This window comes from Syngnathus floridae, chromosome 7 (assembly GCF_059516105.1).
Source record: "Syngnathus floridae isolate MCC-2025c chromosome 7, RoL_Sflo_1.0, whole genome shotgun sequence".
Classification (NCBI taxonomy): Eukaryota; Metazoa; Chordata; class Actinopteri; order Syngnathiformes; family Syngnathidae; genus Syngnathus; species Syngnathus floridae.
Window position 1 is genome coordinate 12152779 of NC_142419.1, and position 18673 is coordinate 12171451.

Consider the following 18673-nt stretch of genomic DNA (forward strand, 5'->3'; position numbering starts at 1 on the left):
GGTATTTCAAGTAAAAAACTGCATACAAATCTATCTTTTAAATTATTTATTTTTTGTGACACTCATTTTATTTCTAAGTAATGAAACAGACAAGGCGGATCATGCTACATCTTGAATGTAGCGAAAACATACATTTTTCATTGCAAAAATCTCATGGCAACTTATTAGTGAAATTGGATGATTTTTAATTACTTGCTAGTGTGCCACAGAACACTACACAAGATAAACTACTAGTACAGTTTGAATTATAGGATCTTCGTTTTCTGATTCCTCCTCTTAAGCTTCTGATGAACCACAGCAAGAGTCGTGAAGAAATTTCCCATGAACAGAATAAAGAAGCATAGGCCGCACAGCAAGACCTGGAATTAATTATAGAAAGAATGTGAATTACTGCTTTGGTTGATTTCCACGTTTTGAAACGTAGATAATAAAGAGGCATTAAGATAATTAAAACTTATACATACCACTATCAAAAAAAGAAAGTATTAACAGTTGCAGTACGAAACTTTCAGATACAAAATCTTGATTTGGTTTGGTCAAACATTGTAGCGCACTCCGAACGAGCTTTTTATCTTGAAAGGTAAACTTGGAAGTCCAAACTACATTTCAACTCAAAGTGGTTGCCTAAATATACCGTGAGTAAGTCATGCTTTTGAATTAATGAGTCTAAATGTTTAACAAAAGCAATAAGAAAGAGTAAAAACTGGACTGTAAGAGTGCTGACCTGCCATTCTTTGCAGTCTGGGAGCTGAGCCATTCTGAAGAGAGAGAGGCTATTGAAGAGCTGCCAGAACTACAAGAAAACAAGTTTTAGAATGGTGTATGTTTTTATGTGAGACAAATACAACAAACTGGAAGACACCAAATGTTACAAAAAATATCAAACCTTAATTGAAGTCATCATGTAAACATGCAAGACATTCAATTGTCCAAACCATGACAAAGCATAATTGTTAATGCAAACTCATGCAGAACTCATTTGCGGATGTTCCAATGACAGTATACTCACATGACCGAAAAAAAGGAAGGGCAAAAGAAATGTCAGTCCTTTCCACATCCAAGACTGAAATCCTTCTAAGAATCAAAACCAACATGTCAGCATTACATTAAAGTCCCAAAATGATTTGATGCAGACAGCATATTTATTCAATGACCATGACCTCACCCACGGTCAGATCCATGTTGTGTCTTTCTCCCAGTGTTCTGAGTCTGTATAGACATCCACTCTGATAATAACACTGCAGACATTGAACAAAACCTGCATGTTCATGAGCAGATGTTTAGATGACAGCGTCAGAAAGATTTGCTTTAATTTACTTTTTCCAAAGACTTGACCTTACTTTGATACAGGGAGTAAGCCAGGAATTGGTTCCTGAATATCTTGTACAAGTTGCCATCTGGCCTTGAGTCAAGAAAGGAGGACATTTCAACTATGTTGTGCCAAAAAAAACACAGTTCAAAGATAGCCTGCATGTGTTTCACACATTTACTCACCATGTCAGCATTACACCAGACAAAAAAGCTGAGATGTAATGATGGAAAACCCACCAGCCTTTAATTCTGGAATGTCGGAACCACAGGGGGGAATTAATTAGCAAAATAAAGTTTTTACAAGTAGAATTTCTTCCAAAGTATAGATAGAGCTGACCTGGAGCCATTGGTAATGAGGATACTTTCCCTGATTGTTAATGTGCAATAATACCACACTAGCAGGAAGTTGAGAATAGCATCAAGAAATCTGCAGATATGTATAGAAATTAAACACAAATGTTCCACCGACATATGGGAAAGGCATCATTTTTCTGGAAATGCTTACCTGTAGTTCGTAAAGAAATAGCACGTGAAGGAAAACAGCAGCAGGATGAACGTGAGGTACAGCTTGAACTTTTCATATTCATCTTTGTAGGCAAATCTGATGAGGAGTTATCAAAATGTTAAAAGTAGAAATAACTTTTTGGAAAGAAAAAGAACTTACTTTAACTGTTTGCTGAGCAGAGTGACATTCACATTTCCTAGAACCAAACTGAGGTACAGCCTGAAATACAAAATCATATTGAATCACTCCTCCATTTTTAATATAACTAAGAATACAATGCAAGAATATGATTTGAACTATTTTATGAGCAATAGGTTTTGATATTTATCTAGACTTTTGTATTTTTTTAGCAAGGTTAACTTGAATTTGTCACCCATTTTTTCTTGGAAGGAAGGCTTCCATTTCCAATAAAGCATTGGTTTGCATCTTTATTTTCTCTTTTATTCCACCAAGGACATCTTCTTCTGACTGTCCTTTGCTGCACCTGGTTGATGATATAAAAAGAACATCAGGGTTATCACTGACACGTCTGAGTTCAAGTGCGTTGGTCAAAGTTTGTGGGTTGCTGTTGTCAGTTACTTTTTCACAAGAGATGACATCTCCTTGAGTCGTGTTTGGTGATGGCTAATGGAGGAAGAGCAGCTCTTTTGGAGTTTGGAAATCTCATCCAGTTTTTGTAGGTATAATCTGTGTGTCTCCTGATTGTCAACAAATACAACTTTAGGAATTTATGCTATGCACAGTTAATTGATGTTGCTGATATTTCCTGTACAAAACTATAAACATTTAATATTCAACATGAAGCACAAAGTTATTTATGTTTACTTACCTGAGCATGCTGATACTCTTCTTCCAGACTTTCACACTGCTGCAGGACATCTGTTAAACTTTGTGGCATTTTGTGAGTCATTCTCTATCCGCTTAAATTTACTCCAAATTATTTGCTTCAAATGTAAATATGTATTTTTTCTCCACATTAAATGGCTAGCACAAAATGTGGCGAAGTATTATTCGTCAGGGTGTGTGTGTCATTATCATGGATAGTTTATTGCACCGAGTGAACTTTGACTGGTATGCATGTTGAAAATTCAGACATGGACATTGTGCAAAAGGAATTTCTCAGTTTAACTCTGTGTGCTATTATTAAACAGACTAATGTTGAGTTCGTAATCTTGACTAAATCACAATATTAAATATACCATGGAAGACAGTAAAGAGATCATCAAGAGCAGTAAATTAGGCCCAATGGCGATTTAAAAAATGCTTCAAGCCTCCAAAATTGATGAAAAAAATTAGAAGAAAACTGATCAGGGAGGCTGATCACAACATTGAAGGAGTTGCAGGAATTTCTGGCAAATGGGAAATTGTGACATGGTTTGATGATAAAAAAAAAGTTTGAACTATTTGTCCGTAATTGTTAAAGCTAAATTTATCTAATATTTTTGGGCTGGTTTTCTTTAGTAGAAACTGGGACCTTACCCTAACCTTTACCCAAATGAACTGGTCGCCAATCCGGGCAGTTCACTACCTTTTTTATCCAGTACGGGGTGCTAGTGCGCCGTTATGGCGGCTTGCAAGGCACCAACGTGTTTTTGACGCAACCCACGAAGAAGAGAAGCTCCTCATTACGCAAACATTGGACTGTCACACAACTGATTGGACAAGGAAGCAGCGGACTGACGGAAACGATAAATACTCTGAACACACATTTGGACATTTACCAACAAGATCCGGGACTGAAACGATCGATGTTTACATCTAGAAAGGACACCGCGAGATTCAGACCTGATAAGCTTGACCGGGATGCTTGCCATGTAATACAACGACTTTAGAAATGTATTTAAACGATTTGATGACGTTTGGGTACTCGTAACAGTTCGTGTGCGCCTTCCCGGTAATTGTGGGGGAATGTATAGTGCTGCTGTTTACGTCCTGTCCACGGTGACGGGCTATGTCCTCACCTCCGCGCTCCTGCTCAAATGTCCTACTCTACTGCACCGGAAGAAGAAGGAGAGGTTCCATAGTAAGCATATTTCTCATCGTGGAGGTAAGCGACTTGGGGTCATCTCTCCATTAAAGTCATTTAATTTGTGTGGTGATACAAGTACTGGACTCACACTCACTTAAGTATAAAAGACTTGGAAATCGTTTTTGAAAATCAATGAAGCTGCTTGTGGCTCTTAGAGTGTGCAGATGTTCCTAATATTGTGGTACTCTTGTTTGCATTCTAGGAGCAGCAGAGAACCTTGAGAACACAATGGCGGCTTTCAAACAGTAAGTTGAACTTCGAACCACAACGCCAGGTGAAAGTCTGCAGCTGAACAAGGTGTGTGCATTGGTCCTTACAGCGCCGTGGCTCTTGGCACAGACATGTTGGAGCTTGACTGTCACCTGACCAAGGATGAGCAGGTTGTGGTGTCACATGATCCACATCTCCAGCGAGCAACTGGTATTAATGCCTACATTTCTGAAACGGCATATGCGGTAAGTAGCTGCTTTAGAACAAAGTTTTTTTTCCCCAAAACAACACAAAAACAATCCCTTTATAGCAAGTTTAATGTGTACATGTTCTTGTTGAACAATACACACGTGCACAATCACCTTACCAACATAATAAACACTACTCATTCTGTTATTACTATTGTTATTACACGTTCATTTTTTTTCATGTTCTAATGTGATGAAATGAATCTTTTCCTTCAATATTAGCTGTCATTTACTCACTCAATTCACCTCCATGTTTGACCTTTGACCTTCTCTGCTTTATGCTGTTTGCTCTGTGCAGGAGTTGCCACCATACCTCTGCAAGCTGCCTGTAACCTTTCAAAGGGGTGAGTGTCTTGGTCTGGGGGGCTCCCATGCACTCTCACTAGTCTGTCGGAGCAATTCATCAGACAGCCGCCACTGTTAAGCGATAAACATCCCACAAAGGTTCTATTACATAATGACAATAATTTTTTATACCGTCGGAGCGGCCTCGAAGGTCACGTCGTCTGAAACTGACCCTGTTATCAACGTGTCCTTGTGTGTACAGAGTGTATTTGCGAGGGCGGAGAGGACAAACGCATTCCTCTGCTCAAGGATGTTTTCGAAGCGTTTCCCAACACCCCCGTCAACATTGACATCAAGGTCAACGACGACACGCTCATCAAGAAGGTGCCTGCGCGTGTACCGATGCTGCTCAAGAGCAAATTTGAAAGCTCAGATTATGTTAACATATTTTCTGTATTTGTGTGGCAGGTATCCGAGCTGGTTGTAAAATATGACAGAGAGCAACTTACGGTGTGGGGGAATGCCAGCAACCAGATAGTTAGGAAGTGTTACAAAGAGGTACGTATGTATGTCTGCTGCTTCCACATCACCCTTCAGTCAAAACAAATCGCTGTGAGACTTCCCAGTTATCGCTGAGCATCTTGGATTCATGTTTTGCAGAACCCTCGCATTCCTGTGTTGTTTAGCTTTCCCAGAGTGCTGCAGTTGTTGGGCCTCTTCTATACTGGCCTTCTCCCTTTTGTTCCCTTAAAGGAACAGTTCTTGGAGATTCCAATGCCCAATATTGTTAACAAGTAAGTATTATGTATGGAAAAGTAGACAGAATGTTTGTTTGGATATAAAACATAACCATCTTCTCCACATTTTGTTACAGTATCACATCATTGTTGTTGTTATTATTATTACAGTATTACATCTTTATAGCCTTTTTTAAAACTGTTTTGTAATTAATGTTTCAATGTACAGACTTTATGATCCAAAGAGAATAACCAAGAGTCAACGCCTCATCGCCTGGCTTGCAGACAGGTGAGTGACTTTTGCCAGTAAATAAATTATCATTGGACTTTGTCGGAATTAGCTACGCTTGACGTCATCCTTTGCTATTTTATCTGGTTTGCTAATGCGCAATACTATTTTTTCCCTTTGTAGCTTGTTGATGAGGAAAGCACTCTTCAAGCATCTCACTGCTCGGGGAATACAGGTGAGGATTGAGAACTGGCTGATTGGGAAAACAGTTATTTACCCATCCTGTCCTATTTTCTATGCATGCAATGGAAACATTGAGTTTATATGTTCTGAAATATCATAGTGTAAATACTGCGGTTGCATTTGGTTTCAGGTGTACGTTTGGGTGCTGAATGATGAAGAAGACTTCCAAAGGGCATTTGACTTGGGAGCAACAGGAGTTATGACAGATTTTCCCACCAAGCTTAAAGACTACTTGGATCAGAATGGCCTTTCCAAGCTTCAGTGACTTTTCTGTAGCCGCATCAACAACCCCAATATAGAATAATTGTGTTTGAGGGAACGCGACACATTTTTACACAGTTAAAGAAAAAAAATCAACGACGGTCGCCTATTAAATCAATACACCCATTTTCTGTAATCATCACATGCAAAGGTTAATCATTTTGCTTGCATGTATTTGTGATGTTTGCAGGACTCTTGCACTGCTTCTCAAATAGTTGATTTTACATGCAAAAACACCAGCAAACCAAGCTGGCAATCACAATTTACCTCACAATTCACAGTCCCATTTTTAAATCTGCCTGCGTGTGTGCACTGATAACAATACAGAATTTCATTTAACTCGGTCAGAATGGGAATTGAGCCACTGTCAGAGAGCTTGCGTTATCATCGAACGGATTTTTGCCATTTGCTGTTGTGTTGTCAATTCAGCTTTTATATTCATTGGTATTTATTGATGGTGTACACACCTGTTTTATGATCTACTTGTATTGCAGATCTTAAAACAACTGAAATTTATGTATGTAAATGTAATGCATGCATATTATTTGTATGACTGTATGTGATTTTTGCATGCACACTTGATTACTCACTGGTGTTTTTGTGACTTGACCGTGATGTTGACAATTTAATTTTGTCGTGTTTACACAAGTGACAAGAAGTTTGTGGTGTCTCACCTACATAATTATAAGTATATATTTTAGTAAAAATAAAAGCCACGCGATCTATTTTGAAAGAAGTATTTTTCTCGTGTAAATATAATCGTACCACTGTAGAAACTGCTATTTGTATGGGAAATGGTATCAATTTAACACTAGTGACACCACCACAGAAATTGGTATCGTTTTTTGCCACTAGGGGGAGAGAGAGCGACATAAAGGAGTACGATGGTGAAGTACTGACAGCGAACAATGCGTCATGACCAGTATAAACACGTTAAGGCTTTCTTAATAAAAACTTACTGTATGCCTGATGAAGACAACCGTTCTTTATAATTATTCATTTAAAAAAATGTATTTCATTTACGAGATGATTCAGTTATACGTGGATCTAGAGTCAATAAACTCGTAGTTAACGAGCTGTCTTTCTAAACCAATGAGCGCAGTGTTGCTATGCTGTTTTACTTACATGATTGGCCTTTCAACATGCCAATCATTCTTCAATCCATCCCTTGCCAAAGATCTAACAGTCAAGTTAAAATGAGCAACCTTCATCGCTGACGTTAAAAATTTTTTTTTTGACGTTTTATGGTTATGAGATATGCCAGATTTATTTAGTTATAGCCACCGTTGATTCTTCATTAAAATGAAATTGTATATTTTGTGATTGAAAATTAGCATTGCCTGGACCAAGGCAGTTGATGTTAGGGCTTTTAAAAGCAACAGATGTACCAATACAGCTTATGACACATTAATGTATGTCCAAATTTCGTTTCAGTAAATCTGACTTGATGCTTTCCCAGGAATATATTGCATACACCAAATAATTATTTTTGTGCACGTGTATGTTTACATACCACGAATGTTCCTGCAACGATTTAAAAAAAATATATATACTACTTCTTGTTTATAATTGCTATAGTTGTTTACAGCGAAGGCGAATGTCAGAGAAGGGAAGCATCTTGCTCCGGCTGGCAATGTGTACACTCTTTTCCTTCCTCCTCCAAACTGTGCTGGGCATCGTTGCGCGTCAAAACATTGCGTCTATGCACGACTTGCCAGGGCCCAAGAGAGCAGAGACAAGAGACAAAAAGACGAGAGAATCTTTTTGCCTGGGAAGAAGCCCCAATACACATTTAAAATTGCCCTGCCACGCAGAAAACGAGGAGGTGCGACATTTTTAGTCTACGCGGAGGTTCCTTTTTCTCCCCCACAAAGGTAAAACTATTTGTCATGGATTGTTGTTGTTGTCACTTTAGTGCATTTCTTTCTGCACATTGCATTTAATCACTGTTATTCTATGGAGATTATTCTAGTGTCGATGTCCGATCATAAAGTCTATGGTGCTTACAGATATTTATCAACACAATCGGCACTTTCCCCTAAACACATTATATATTTATTGGCTCGTCCTTTAACTGTACATTGATTTATTTAGACTTTTAAATGACGTTTACACTGCCATCCACTTCATCCTCACATGTTGTTTTGTGGCGTCCGTCCCAAGCGCGTGCGCCACCGTACGCGTGCACGCGGCCATTTGTCGTGAACGTTCCATTGCCTCGACCATACGTGATCGATGCAAGTTTGCCTATGGCCCTCTCACGTGACCTGTCAGGTCACTGCAGCTTTTCAAGTGAGTGTCGGGTGGCAATGTGTGTGTGTTCGGGTGATTGTGTATGTCATGTGTGTCTGCGTGCATGTGCGCGCGCACACAGGATTGCTGAGCTCAGGCATCCCTGCCATCTGGGCTCCGTGTGGTGGCTAAAGTTCTGGCCCAGATAAAGTGTGCCACTGCCTGTGACCTGATTCATACAGTCGGCAATCACACTGCAGGCTCTCAGCGAAACCACCAATTCACAAATTTGTGTGTTCATTGATGTGTAATTGTAACACCAAATGGTGACGCATAGGCCTTTCAGTGCACGTTTTGGGCAGGCTTTTCCAAAACGTTTCGAAGGGCTGCACAAGTTTGATGTTGTCTAAAAACTTGCAGCCTCGTCATATTGCGTCATCATGCAGCTATACCGATGTTATTAATCACATCGTCAGTCAAGAGTTTACTGTTGTTTACGTAGCGGTTCTTGTGAAGCCCTTTGAGGCATTTATGTTAGGGGCTATTTAAATACATTTATTTCAGTAGGGACAGATGATACAATGTAGAAATTTTTTTAAAAAATGCTATAAATGAATGCTTATTTCCAGTGCCTGTCCCTTTAAGAAAAGCATACAATAACAAACAATATTGTCACATTACAAGCATACATGATTAAAACAAAAAAATACACATGATCACTGCATCTTCTGCTCTCACTCCAGCTATCTGCTCATAGCCACAACCTTTGATTTAGAAACACACTAAAACCGATGCCTCTGCACTTTTACTCAAGAAAATGTGTCCAATGCGATGACACCAACACTACGTCACCAGTCTGACAAATATTTTACAGCCATGTCAGCAGTGTGGGGATACTGTACGGCAAACACTGATGACAACACCTTTAGCTGAATGCTAATTGATGCTCTGTGAATTGATTATGAAATCTGTCTGGCCAGTGATAGTGGCAGCACTTCCATATGAGTTATGGCCGAGTTTCTTGAGCATCATCACACTTGTATGAGATATGCGGGGAGGAAAAGTGATGTCATTCTGCTGTATGCTTCTGGCCTGGGTAACACCGATTGAGGAACACGATTAAAGTCGGTAGGGTGCTGATTTGTGCTCGTGGGTGCAGCTCGTGCGCAGCATTAAACGCACGCTTCTACTTCTCTCTCTGTCACTGTCTGACTCGCGTGCCTCGCTTTGCCTCAATCGTCGGCGGCCGTGGCGGCATCAGTGGGTTATATAAGAAAGGTTTTTTTGTTGGGATATACAAGGGCCCTTTCGGCCAGGGAGACTCATGGCACGTAGCCCTTTGTGATGACACTCCGAAATGACCAGAACGGCCAGCGCTGTGACCTCAAACGATGCACGGTAGGACTGATGAATAGACAGTGGCAGCACAGCAAAAACTAATTCAATTGTGAGCCGAGGCCTTTAGACAAAGAGAACACAAGCGGGTGGAAGGGGGGCGAAAATAGACAATGATCGGAAGTGGACAAACACCAATATGACAATCTAAGGTTCTGTTTGGTAGCAATCATAGCTTCTGACATTTTTTCCTTGTATCATTTTCCACTGTGAAAACTTTTTAAATTCAAAGCCAATTTACAAATGGGACCCCCCCCCCTCCATTGACATAAACACATAATGATCGAGATGTATCATTTTGAGACATGACAATGCTACGACATTGGAAAACTGTCGACCCTGACTAAAACTGAGTCCAGGTGTCCCAACTCCTCAGCAACGTTTTATTGCTCCTCCTCAGGGAGTCAGAGGCGTTAAGCAGCGTATTGTGAAGCTACCCTCGGGTGCTCTACCAGCTGGACATGCATGGAACTGCTCCAATGGGAGCCACCCACAAAGCAACCAAATCAGATTTCTGATGAAGCTTACAAATGATTGCAGCATTTTTGTTTGCTACGAAGATTTGAGCTAAACAGTCATCGAGGTCAGATAGTGACCATGTACAGTATACACTTATATAGACATATTAAACATCTTTGTAACTGTATGTTGACACTTTTTGTCATTGCCTGTGTGTGTGTGTGTGGGGGGGGGGTGATGGGGGAGGGCTGACAGTCATCTGTACTGAGCACCGCTTTGTGCCCCCATCCCACTCAGCTTGCATCAAGTCAGACAAAGGCAAAAAGGGCATGTCTCACTGCTTTATTTATTTCCATGTACAGGATATAATCCCCGCTCCCTTCATCACTTGAAACTTTATCAGCTTGTGGCCAGTATTAAAAACAATCATATTTCAGGAGGCTAATAAAAGGGCCTTTCTTTCTACTTCTCCCGGACTGACAGCCATCCCTTCCATTCAGAGCTTTATTAGTTTTTCCAGATGGTTCCTTTAAGGCCGACAGGAAGGAGACACCAAATGGTGCGGCTCGTTGCGTTCTCATTAGTGGCATGTAGTTAGATTTCAATGACTGCTCTGCTACCTCATGAGAATTTACACTGGGGAACATGCCATTTTTATCATTTTTCTAGCTAACTGAGCTTCTATGATTCTACTGATGTCAGATAAGTTTGACTGAATTTTCTAATTTGACTACAGGAAAGTCTGCAACACCAATTTGGTACGCAAAATTTTTACCTAGATCATGCAAATTTGGCCATAAAATCTCAAACCTATAGAATAGTCCATCCAGGCCAGCTCACTAATCTTCTCAGTAACACAAGCAAGCAACACAAGTATTTTAAGGCCTTGGTCGCTTCGGTATCACGGAGCGAGTTCAGCGTGAGGCTCACAGTTGTGTTCGGCTAAGCAGATTAACTCCGTAGCCTCTTGCTAGACCTCTGTGTGAGCTAGCTTCCCTGCCTACTTTGGTTGGCTAAATGGGAAGTGTGCCTGCAATTGTGGACAAACAACCCAATGCAGCTGCTCGGGGAGGAGGTCCGGAAATGGCTCGAGCCTGCCGGAGCTGGCTTGAAACTGAGTGTAGCAAATCTTAATCTGCCTTTTTGAGCCAATGGGTTCTCTATCTTGAAAGAATCACGCAAATAGAATTTGAAAATTCTCCGCTGGCAGGTGTTTGCCTCCCGACCCACCGCCCACCACGGCCCTCACCTGTGTGTTGCGGTGCTTCCCTTGTGAGCCGACCTGGGCTGGCAGTCCCTTCTTGCACCGCCCGCCAACACCGCCCATGGTCAGAATGACGCGCTCCAAGACCTTCCAGGCCTACCTGCCTAGCTGCCACCGGACATACAGCTGCATCCACTGCCGGGCCCATTTAGCCAACCATGACGAGCTCATCTCCAAGGTAACCGGCAGCTGGCAGCCATTTTGCAGCACCTGTATTGCATTTAAATGGAGAAAAAGGGGCTTTACAGATGTGTTTAATATCTTCCATCTTACACTTTTACAAGCATTTAGAACACTTCCCATGTTTGAATGTTTTGCACAGTTCTGTAAGAGGCCATCATAAAAGGGCGGATGTGTGTCATCTTGCTTTTTTCTTTCCTCTGCAGTCGTTCCAGGGCAGCCAGGGCCGAGCCTACCTGTTCAACTCAGTGTGAGTGTCCGTCTTTTGTTCTTTGTTCCTCTCTCCATCTGCTTTCAATTGGCTTAACTTCGGCTGCTCGGAAATGAGCTCCTATGCACGCTACCCTCGGGAGACGAGCCGTTTTCCATACGCTGTTATTTAAGGAAGTTTGTGATGCAGCGGGTTGGCACATTGTTTTTTGTTGTTTTTCGGCTGCAGTGTGGACGGAGCAAGCGTGCCTGGGGGGGAGGGGGATAAGGATATTCAAGTCAATGCTCTGCAGCCCAGTTGTCTGCTCTGAAAGCGAGTGGGTGGGATTCAGTGACTCACTTACTCTGTGCACATCACACTCTGTATGAAACTGAGCAAGTCGAACTCGCTCCTGTCTGTCTCTCTCTCTCACTCACTCGCTCTCTCTGTCTGGACCCATTCTTGTTCTTGCAGGGTGAACGTGGGGTGTGGTCCTGCAGAGGAGAGAGTTCTGCTCACAGGCCTGCACGCCGTGGCAGATATCTACTGTGAGAACTGTAAGACCACCCTGGGCTGGAAATACGTGAGTGCCCTTGGCTGATTTTCAGTACCGCACACAAACCGCTTCAAAGGTTGCGAGGTGATTAACAGCCAGGTCCTAATTTTATTTACACCTATTATATTTGGACCACCTCCTCTTTCGGAATCAGTGAAGCTGCAGGCAGGGTTCATTAATAGGCATCTTTATTTATCTTTGGGGGCACTGTTTGGCAGCTTGGGAATAAAGTATAACATGTAACTTGAGAGCAACGATGGCCTTTGCTGTAACGAGATGGTTGAACGTTAGTATTATTTTTTTTACTAAATCAAGTATTTATTTTGCCACTACAGATACAATTAATTTCACATTCCGTTTTACTTTGAGTTACCCCCAACCAATGTGTTCCGCTAATGTCAAAGACAATTAACTAGTCCAAATACATATGCAGTATTTATTTAGCCTGGGTGGTATTTTAGGTCGCATGTCAAGGGAATGAATTAGGCAGCACACATGTTATCTTCCTCCATAGATCAGCAGAGCTGACTGAGTTGTCAGAGGTGAACCCTGTCAGCACGGAGGTGAGAATTTACACTGGAGGGCACGTGAGCGTATTCCTTGGTGGTGGACTCGTACGAACACACAATATCCTTGTTGTTCGGCGCCTGAGAGGGTTCCATTGAGCCTCACCTCCATCTGTAACTCTCCCAGGATGAACATTTTCCTTCGTCAAACTTACGGGTGGTTATTTTTTCGGCCACGGTGCTATTCCCGTCCCGAGGTGGAGAACACATGGCTAGTGCACGCCCACACACGTGTAATCGGCGGGCGGGGGTCGGCGGTCATGACATAGGTATCAGTTGCAGCTGTGTTGATTTTCTCCCGTCATCAAAGTTCTGTGATGAGGCCTTGACCCACTGCCCTTATATAACAGAAATAGGATCAGGTCACTCCAAATCCACACAGACAAAATAATGTAGACAGACTGCGCAGTGAAACACATTTCAGAATCTCAGGTTGTTAAATCAAAGTAACACGACTATCCTGTAATTGTGACTTTTGGTTGCTAGATTTATTCCATTTTGATTTCTTGCTACAACAATGCCATCGTTAAATTGGGGATTTGTGACATGGCACTTGATGAAAATGATGGATTAGCAAGCAACAGTCATTGTGGCTCAGTATGGTCACATGACCGGCCAGGTCTTAACATATGCTCCAAACTTGGCCCTGATTCACAGTATACTTATGTGACAATTGGACAAAGTCTTACAAGCAACATGACTGACAACCAATTTGGATTAATTTTCACCAAAAGCTACCATTGAACAGGGGTGTGTAGACTTTTTCTACACTGCGCTGTCTGTAAACATATTGCTGTAGTGTCTTTGAGCGAGATGTGAGTTAAATGTCATCCGTCCTGTCCTGTCCTCTGCCGCACCCTCCAGGAACATGCCTTTGAGAGCAGTCAGAAGTATAAAGAGGGCAAGTTCATCATCGAGCTGGCCCACATGATCAAGGACAACGGCTGGGACTGAGCAACAAGCCGGCCGGGACACGAGCACAGCGGAAGGGGAGAGGGTTGGGTGAATGGATGGATGGGGGAGGGCGGGGAGGGTGTTAGGGGGGGGTTGTAGTGGGTGAGTGTGTGACTTTGGTTTGGCTGATTTACCATTAACCTCTGTAAGTCCCTGCCCATTCCTCCCCTACGACGCCTCTTGCACACACCGACACTCACACGCGTCAGGTGGCTGACATCCAAGCCGGGCGCTGCGGCGGATGACCTATGACCGCGGATGAGACGACAGCTCTCCTTTTCTTACCGAAACCCGATTCTGTATCTTTAGGATCTTCGCGCACCACTAGAGCACGCGCTTGTGTTCAAAACCAGCTCAGAGGAAACGCATCCAGCAGTCAGCCTTGTTTGGCGGTTCTGCCACCCCACCCCACGTTGCTAGCGATGACCTAAGATGATTATAACAAATCGACATGATTGGGGCGGTGCCAGCTGGGTCAGTGACGAGGCTTGGCACAGACGGGTGCGGGGATTGACGCTCAGCGGACCGTTCACTAAAACCCAAAGAGGGGAGGGGATGAGTGGAAGATAGTGTTCCAGTAATGCGGGAGCTTCGACGGCTTCTGGCTGAGAGCCGGTCCAGCTCAGGGCGGCCCCTTTGAATGACAAACAGCTTCCAGCGTCATCAGCTTCTCTTCTGGTTGAAATCCCTCCAAAGTCACCTGCGGATCAGAGAAAAGATCTCGCGCGGTCCCCAAAGTTCTCTTGTAGGCTGACTAGGCAAGAAAGCTTCAGTTGGATGATGATCATGATGTAGAGAAATGGTATGACATTTCATGTGTTTTATTTCCATGACCACAATGAAATGTACCGTGGATGCTAAAAAGCTAATGATTGACATAGTAGTGTGTGCCGTGTTTGTGCAATCGCATTTTAGAGGAAATTACTTCCTTGACCTGGACTGACTTTGTGTTCATCTGCTTCACACATTTACACATAAATGTAACGGCTATAAATTCCCAGGGCAATGATCACTATGTCATGGCATAATGTCCAACTATAGTTTGAATACCATGCTGTCTTTTTTTGTTATCACACTCCAATGGGTGACATTTACATGCGTTCTATCTATTGCTGTCACGTTGAAGTGGTCCTAATACTCCATAATGAACACACCTGGCAACATGAAGCAGTTTTTTGAGAAGACCCATGGGTTTCTCTCCCTAATGTTCTGAGATTCTTTTTTTTTTCTTTTCTACTTGTGTCTATCACCCTTACTCGATATTCCACACACAAAAAGAGCACCTCCTCAGTCCTCTTCGAATCGAGTGCTTCTCTGATGGAAACCTGCTTTTTTCAAATGAGTGAATCCATTAGATTTTCCATCTGGTGGAATGCACCACAAGTATACAGTATGCATGATCTAAAGTGCCAGTTGGCTTTGAGTCTCAGCTTCGTCCCAGCTGAGAGAGTTACTGCCAATGGCACCATTTCGGATCCATCTGCATCATATCCAAAGGAGACCTAAATACGATCCAGATGAAGAGCGGTAGAATGTCTCATCTTTCAGTGATAGTTTCTTTTGTTGACAGTTGTTCCAACCTCTGCAGTAGAAGGTCATCTTAAAACCCATCACAACCAAAGAAAGCACCCATCAGCATGAACCTAACCAAGCACAACGTCCCATTTTGCTTGGGGGGGGGGCGGGAATGCGAGGGTGTGTATAGCTGAAAGCCAAGGCTGTGGATCGTACTTGTCCGTCATATATATTTTACATCTTTTATTTTATCAACAACAGATCTTAATATATGAATCTATTGTATTGACTGTATTTGCCATGAGGAATACCATTCATGTCAACCTCCGTGTTACAATATGTAAATAATGTCAATGTATCATGTTTGATCAACAAAACCCCCGATGATGAATGAATTTGATTAGGGTCATGTCAGGCTTTCTCTCTGGTTGGCTGTTCAAAAAGACTTTTTTACCCGAAAATGTTTCAATTTTAACGTCTTTTGTAAAGAGGGATGCCAATGTTGACTTCATGTTATATGATCATCATCTAATAAAATGCGGCGTTGATATCTGACTGTTGTTTTGTTATTTTTTTTTTTACTATCTGAGGAATTGGGGGAAAAAACAGAAGGCCGTAGTGAAAAGGTAATGAGAGCGTGGGTTGAATGAGTACATGAGTGTCCTACTGCACATGTATGTGGAGGCGGATGATGAGTGGGCGATATGAGTCCCACCTGTTAGTCACACATGAATCTAATTTCATGTTGCACTTGTTATGCCTCCTACTCCACTTTCCTCCATGATCAGTCCCTACTCACTTGCCATGTTGTCTCTCCTGCTCCCCCCTTCCCAAGCTGCATGTCCAAGAACTGTGTCTTCCTTTTGTTGTTGTTTTCAACGATTCTCCGGGGCTCTCCGTCCTGCTCCGTCCGACTTGGCTTAACCGCCGCAAATCTCTCTGCAGCAGATGGTGCAGTGTTTGCATCGGGCCGGGTCTCCTAGCAACCCCATCTCACTGTTTCTCTTTTTTTTTCCATTCCTAGTGAGAAAGCAGAGCAGAAGAGAGAGGAGTCACGCGCCGCCTGGATGTGCCATGCTCGGACTGTTGCGCTCTGTTTACATTTGTCTGCATGTAAAAATCCAGGGCAGGGAGCTAGCTGGCTGGCTGGATGTCTGGCTCATCGTCGTGTGTATTGATTCCATGTGACGTGTAAGTCGAGCAAAGCAGGACACGGACAACGTGTTCTCCTTTATCCTGCAGAAAAAAAGTGATTAGTAACCTGATATGACCTTCATGTTTACAAGTGTAACTAACGATGGTGGAGTCAGTTAGTGATTAAAGGAAGTCCTTTCCACATTTTATGGCACTTGAATGTCTGCATGTGGATGTTCATGAAAATCATTTCATGTCTCCATCACCGCAGGAGGCAATATTCCAGTTCCTTCTTTCATCCAAACAGCAGCACATCATCATGTGCAGACATTCAGTCTGCCCCAACTTGAGCACTGCATCATAAATGATTAATAATAGAAGTCATTTGGGTCACTCACTTTTGCCACATTTTTTGTCAGGTGATCTAAGCAACATTTCAACAGAAGAGTTTGTTAGGCTATAACTAGTTTACGCTAGTTCAATGACCTTTTATTATTTGAACAGTAAGTAATAGAACACAGCAGCACAGCAGTCTTTTTTTTCTTGAAAAATCATGTTTTATCCCCATAGGCCGGATTGGAGACCCTGAAGGGCCACACATTTGACCCCCTTTATTTTTTTTTAGCATTGTTCATTTCCAAATAGCACAAAAACAGACATAAAACAATTCATAAGAAAAACCTAATACTATACGTCATGATGCAACGTCTGATGAATTGCTTTAATTTTCTTTCTGTACATGACACAAGGGGCACTTTATCACTTCAGCCGAAGCCTGGCTTAAATTAGCTGCAGATTCCAGTTCTCCACTTTTGTCTCTTTTTTTGACCCGAGTGAGGATAAGTGGTACAGAAAAGTGGATGGATGGGTCTTTCACTTTGTTTTTTGTTTTGTTTTGCACCCAAGTGACTCTATTTCCAGACATTGCTAATCAATAAAGGGCCCTGCAGCAGCCGAGAGCTCCATCTCTTCTATGAAAAGGAATCATTTGCCTCTGGGGGAAGGAAAGTGCTGTCTTTTTGTAGTTTGTTTTTACCTGCATGCATCAGCAAAGAGGGGAATGTGTTTCTTCTTCCTGTCCACAGTATATCTGCCAAATTTGGCAGGTCAGGGTCTGCAGTGACAATTTAATGACGCATTCAAAGGCCTTCACTAGTGATGACTCCTTGGGAGGTAATCCGACCTTTTCTCCAGAGAACTCTTCACTGCAGCTCCTTTCATTCCGTTCAAGGTTCAAGTCAGAACTGGTTGTGAGTACGTTCGGCAACTAGACATGAAATTTGGGCAATATTAGATTTTACAGTCATAGCAGTTGCTGAAAATTGATTATGACAAACATAACCACTGCATTCAATGAGATCCAAGCATTATGAAATGCAGCTTATTTTTAGATAGACTGTAGACGAGAGGCTGTTTCATAATTTATCTGAGAAAGTTAATCTATTTTCAGTCGCTCCCCTGGTTGGAAAACAAGAGTGAGTCAGTCATCTAAAGTCATATGAGGATTTGATCACAATCGAAGGTCATGTTCAAGAAAAAACCAATTATTAACCATAAATAATTTTTATCTGTTTGACATTAATGCGTCCACCAGTATTAAGTAATCTTAATGTGTTGAACTTGTCCTCCTCTGGTTATAAAACATGTTTTTATAACAGTTTAAAGGTGTTTTGTATCCCCAGAGTAAGAAAGCATTTCAAGGTTTTTTCAATTTTATATACAGTAATTGTAAACACTCGAACAGTACAAAAAAATCTATATACTTTTTTGTACATAAAAAGTACCCACTTCCTAAATAATAATAATTTTGTGAGGTGTCTTGAGGATGAAAGTCTAGACTTAAATCATATATGCCATTTAAAATAACTTAAAACCAGCCATTTTAGTGTCTCAAGGCAAATTCATGAAAATGCTACCATTGGCCAAATACTTATTGACTTCCAGTAGAGTAACTCGATTCTGTGGTTTGGAGCCCTGTGATTATCGTCTTCATGAACTGACCAGCTCGGTGATTAAGGGCCTCACTTATCAAGTGGGATGTTTGCTTGTGATGTGATTGCATACAGCACCAGCACAGTGTGCAGGGCTGCTGTTGTGTCACATGGGTAATGTGGTGGGTGGCGCCTGGGAGAAAGACAAGCTGATCTATTTATAGTCTCTGCAGTCCTAA

General features: G+C 42.0%; 3 protein-coding genes and 1 long non-coding RNA gene across 6 annotated transcripts; 2 read left to right on the top strand and 2 right to left on the bottom strand.

The window, feature by feature from the left end:
• Positions 1 to 19: 19 nt before the first annotated feature.
• Positions 20 to 7841, bottom strand: LOC148395278 (transmembrane protein 120A-like). Of its 2 annotated transcripts, none has more exons than XM_088380793.1 (13): positions 4821 to 7841; positions 2646 to 4720; positions 2396 to 2514; positions 2190 to 2300; positions 1976 to 2035; positions 1817 to 1912; positions 1649 to 1738; positions 1495 to 1560; positions 1341 to 1402; positions 1166 to 1258; positions 1010 to 1074; positions 725 to 793; positions 20 to 359 (listed from the first exon to the last, which is right to left on the bottom strand). In XM_088380793.1, exons 2-13 carry the CDS (start codon positions 2724 to 2726, stop codon positions 246 to 248), a joined length of 1026 nt encoding a protein of 341 aa, XP_088236919.1. In that variant the 5' UTR covers positions 2727 to 4720; positions 4821 to 7841; the 3' UTR covers positions 20 to 245. The 2 variants fall into 2 exon arrangements, with proteins under 2 accessions (XP_088236919.1, XP_088236920.1); XM_088380794.1 differs by having other exon boundaries at positions 2646 to 2703; positions 3345 to 7838.
• On the top strand, positions 3385 to 7037 carry gdpd1 (glycerophosphodiester phosphodiesterase domain containing 1). The gene is made up of 10 exons (XM_088380795.1): positions 3385 to 3863; positions 4048 to 4090; positions 4165 to 4300; positions 4602 to 4647; positions 4851 to 4972; positions 5057 to 5146; positions 5249 to 5382; positions 5555 to 5614; positions 5738 to 5789; positions 5928 to 7037. Exons 1-10 carry the CDS (start codon positions 3725 to 3727, stop codon positions 6060 to 6062), a joined length of 957 nt encoding a protein of 318 aa, XP_088236921.1. The 5' UTR covers positions 3385 to 3724; the 3' UTR covers positions 6063 to 7037.
• Positions 7707 to 15924, top strand: ypel2b (yippee-like 2b). The gene is made up of 5 exons (XM_088380796.1): positions 7707 to 7932; positions 11355 to 11586; positions 11795 to 11838; positions 12253 to 12361; positions 13765 to 15924. Exons 2-5 carry the CDS (start codon positions 11470 to 11472, stop codon positions 13852 to 13854), a joined length of 360 nt encoding a protein of 119 aa, XP_088236922.1. The 5' UTR covers positions 7707 to 7932; positions 11355 to 11469; the 3' UTR covers positions 13855 to 15924.
• On the bottom strand, positions 11624 to 18165 carry LOC148395281 (uncharacterized). 2 transcript variants are annotated; one of them, XR_015859430.1, is made up of 6 exons: positions 17687 to 18165; positions 17540 to 17593; positions 16471 to 16605; positions 16169 to 16389; positions 12143 to 14554; positions 11624 to 12047 (listed from the first exon to the last, which is right to left on the bottom strand). It is a non-coding gene; the product is annotated as an uncharacterized LOC148395281 (long non-coding RNA). The 2 variants fall into 2 exon arrangements; XR_015859429.1 differs by having other exon boundaries at positions 17540 to 17617.
• Positions 18166 to 18673: the final 508 nt, after the last annotated feature.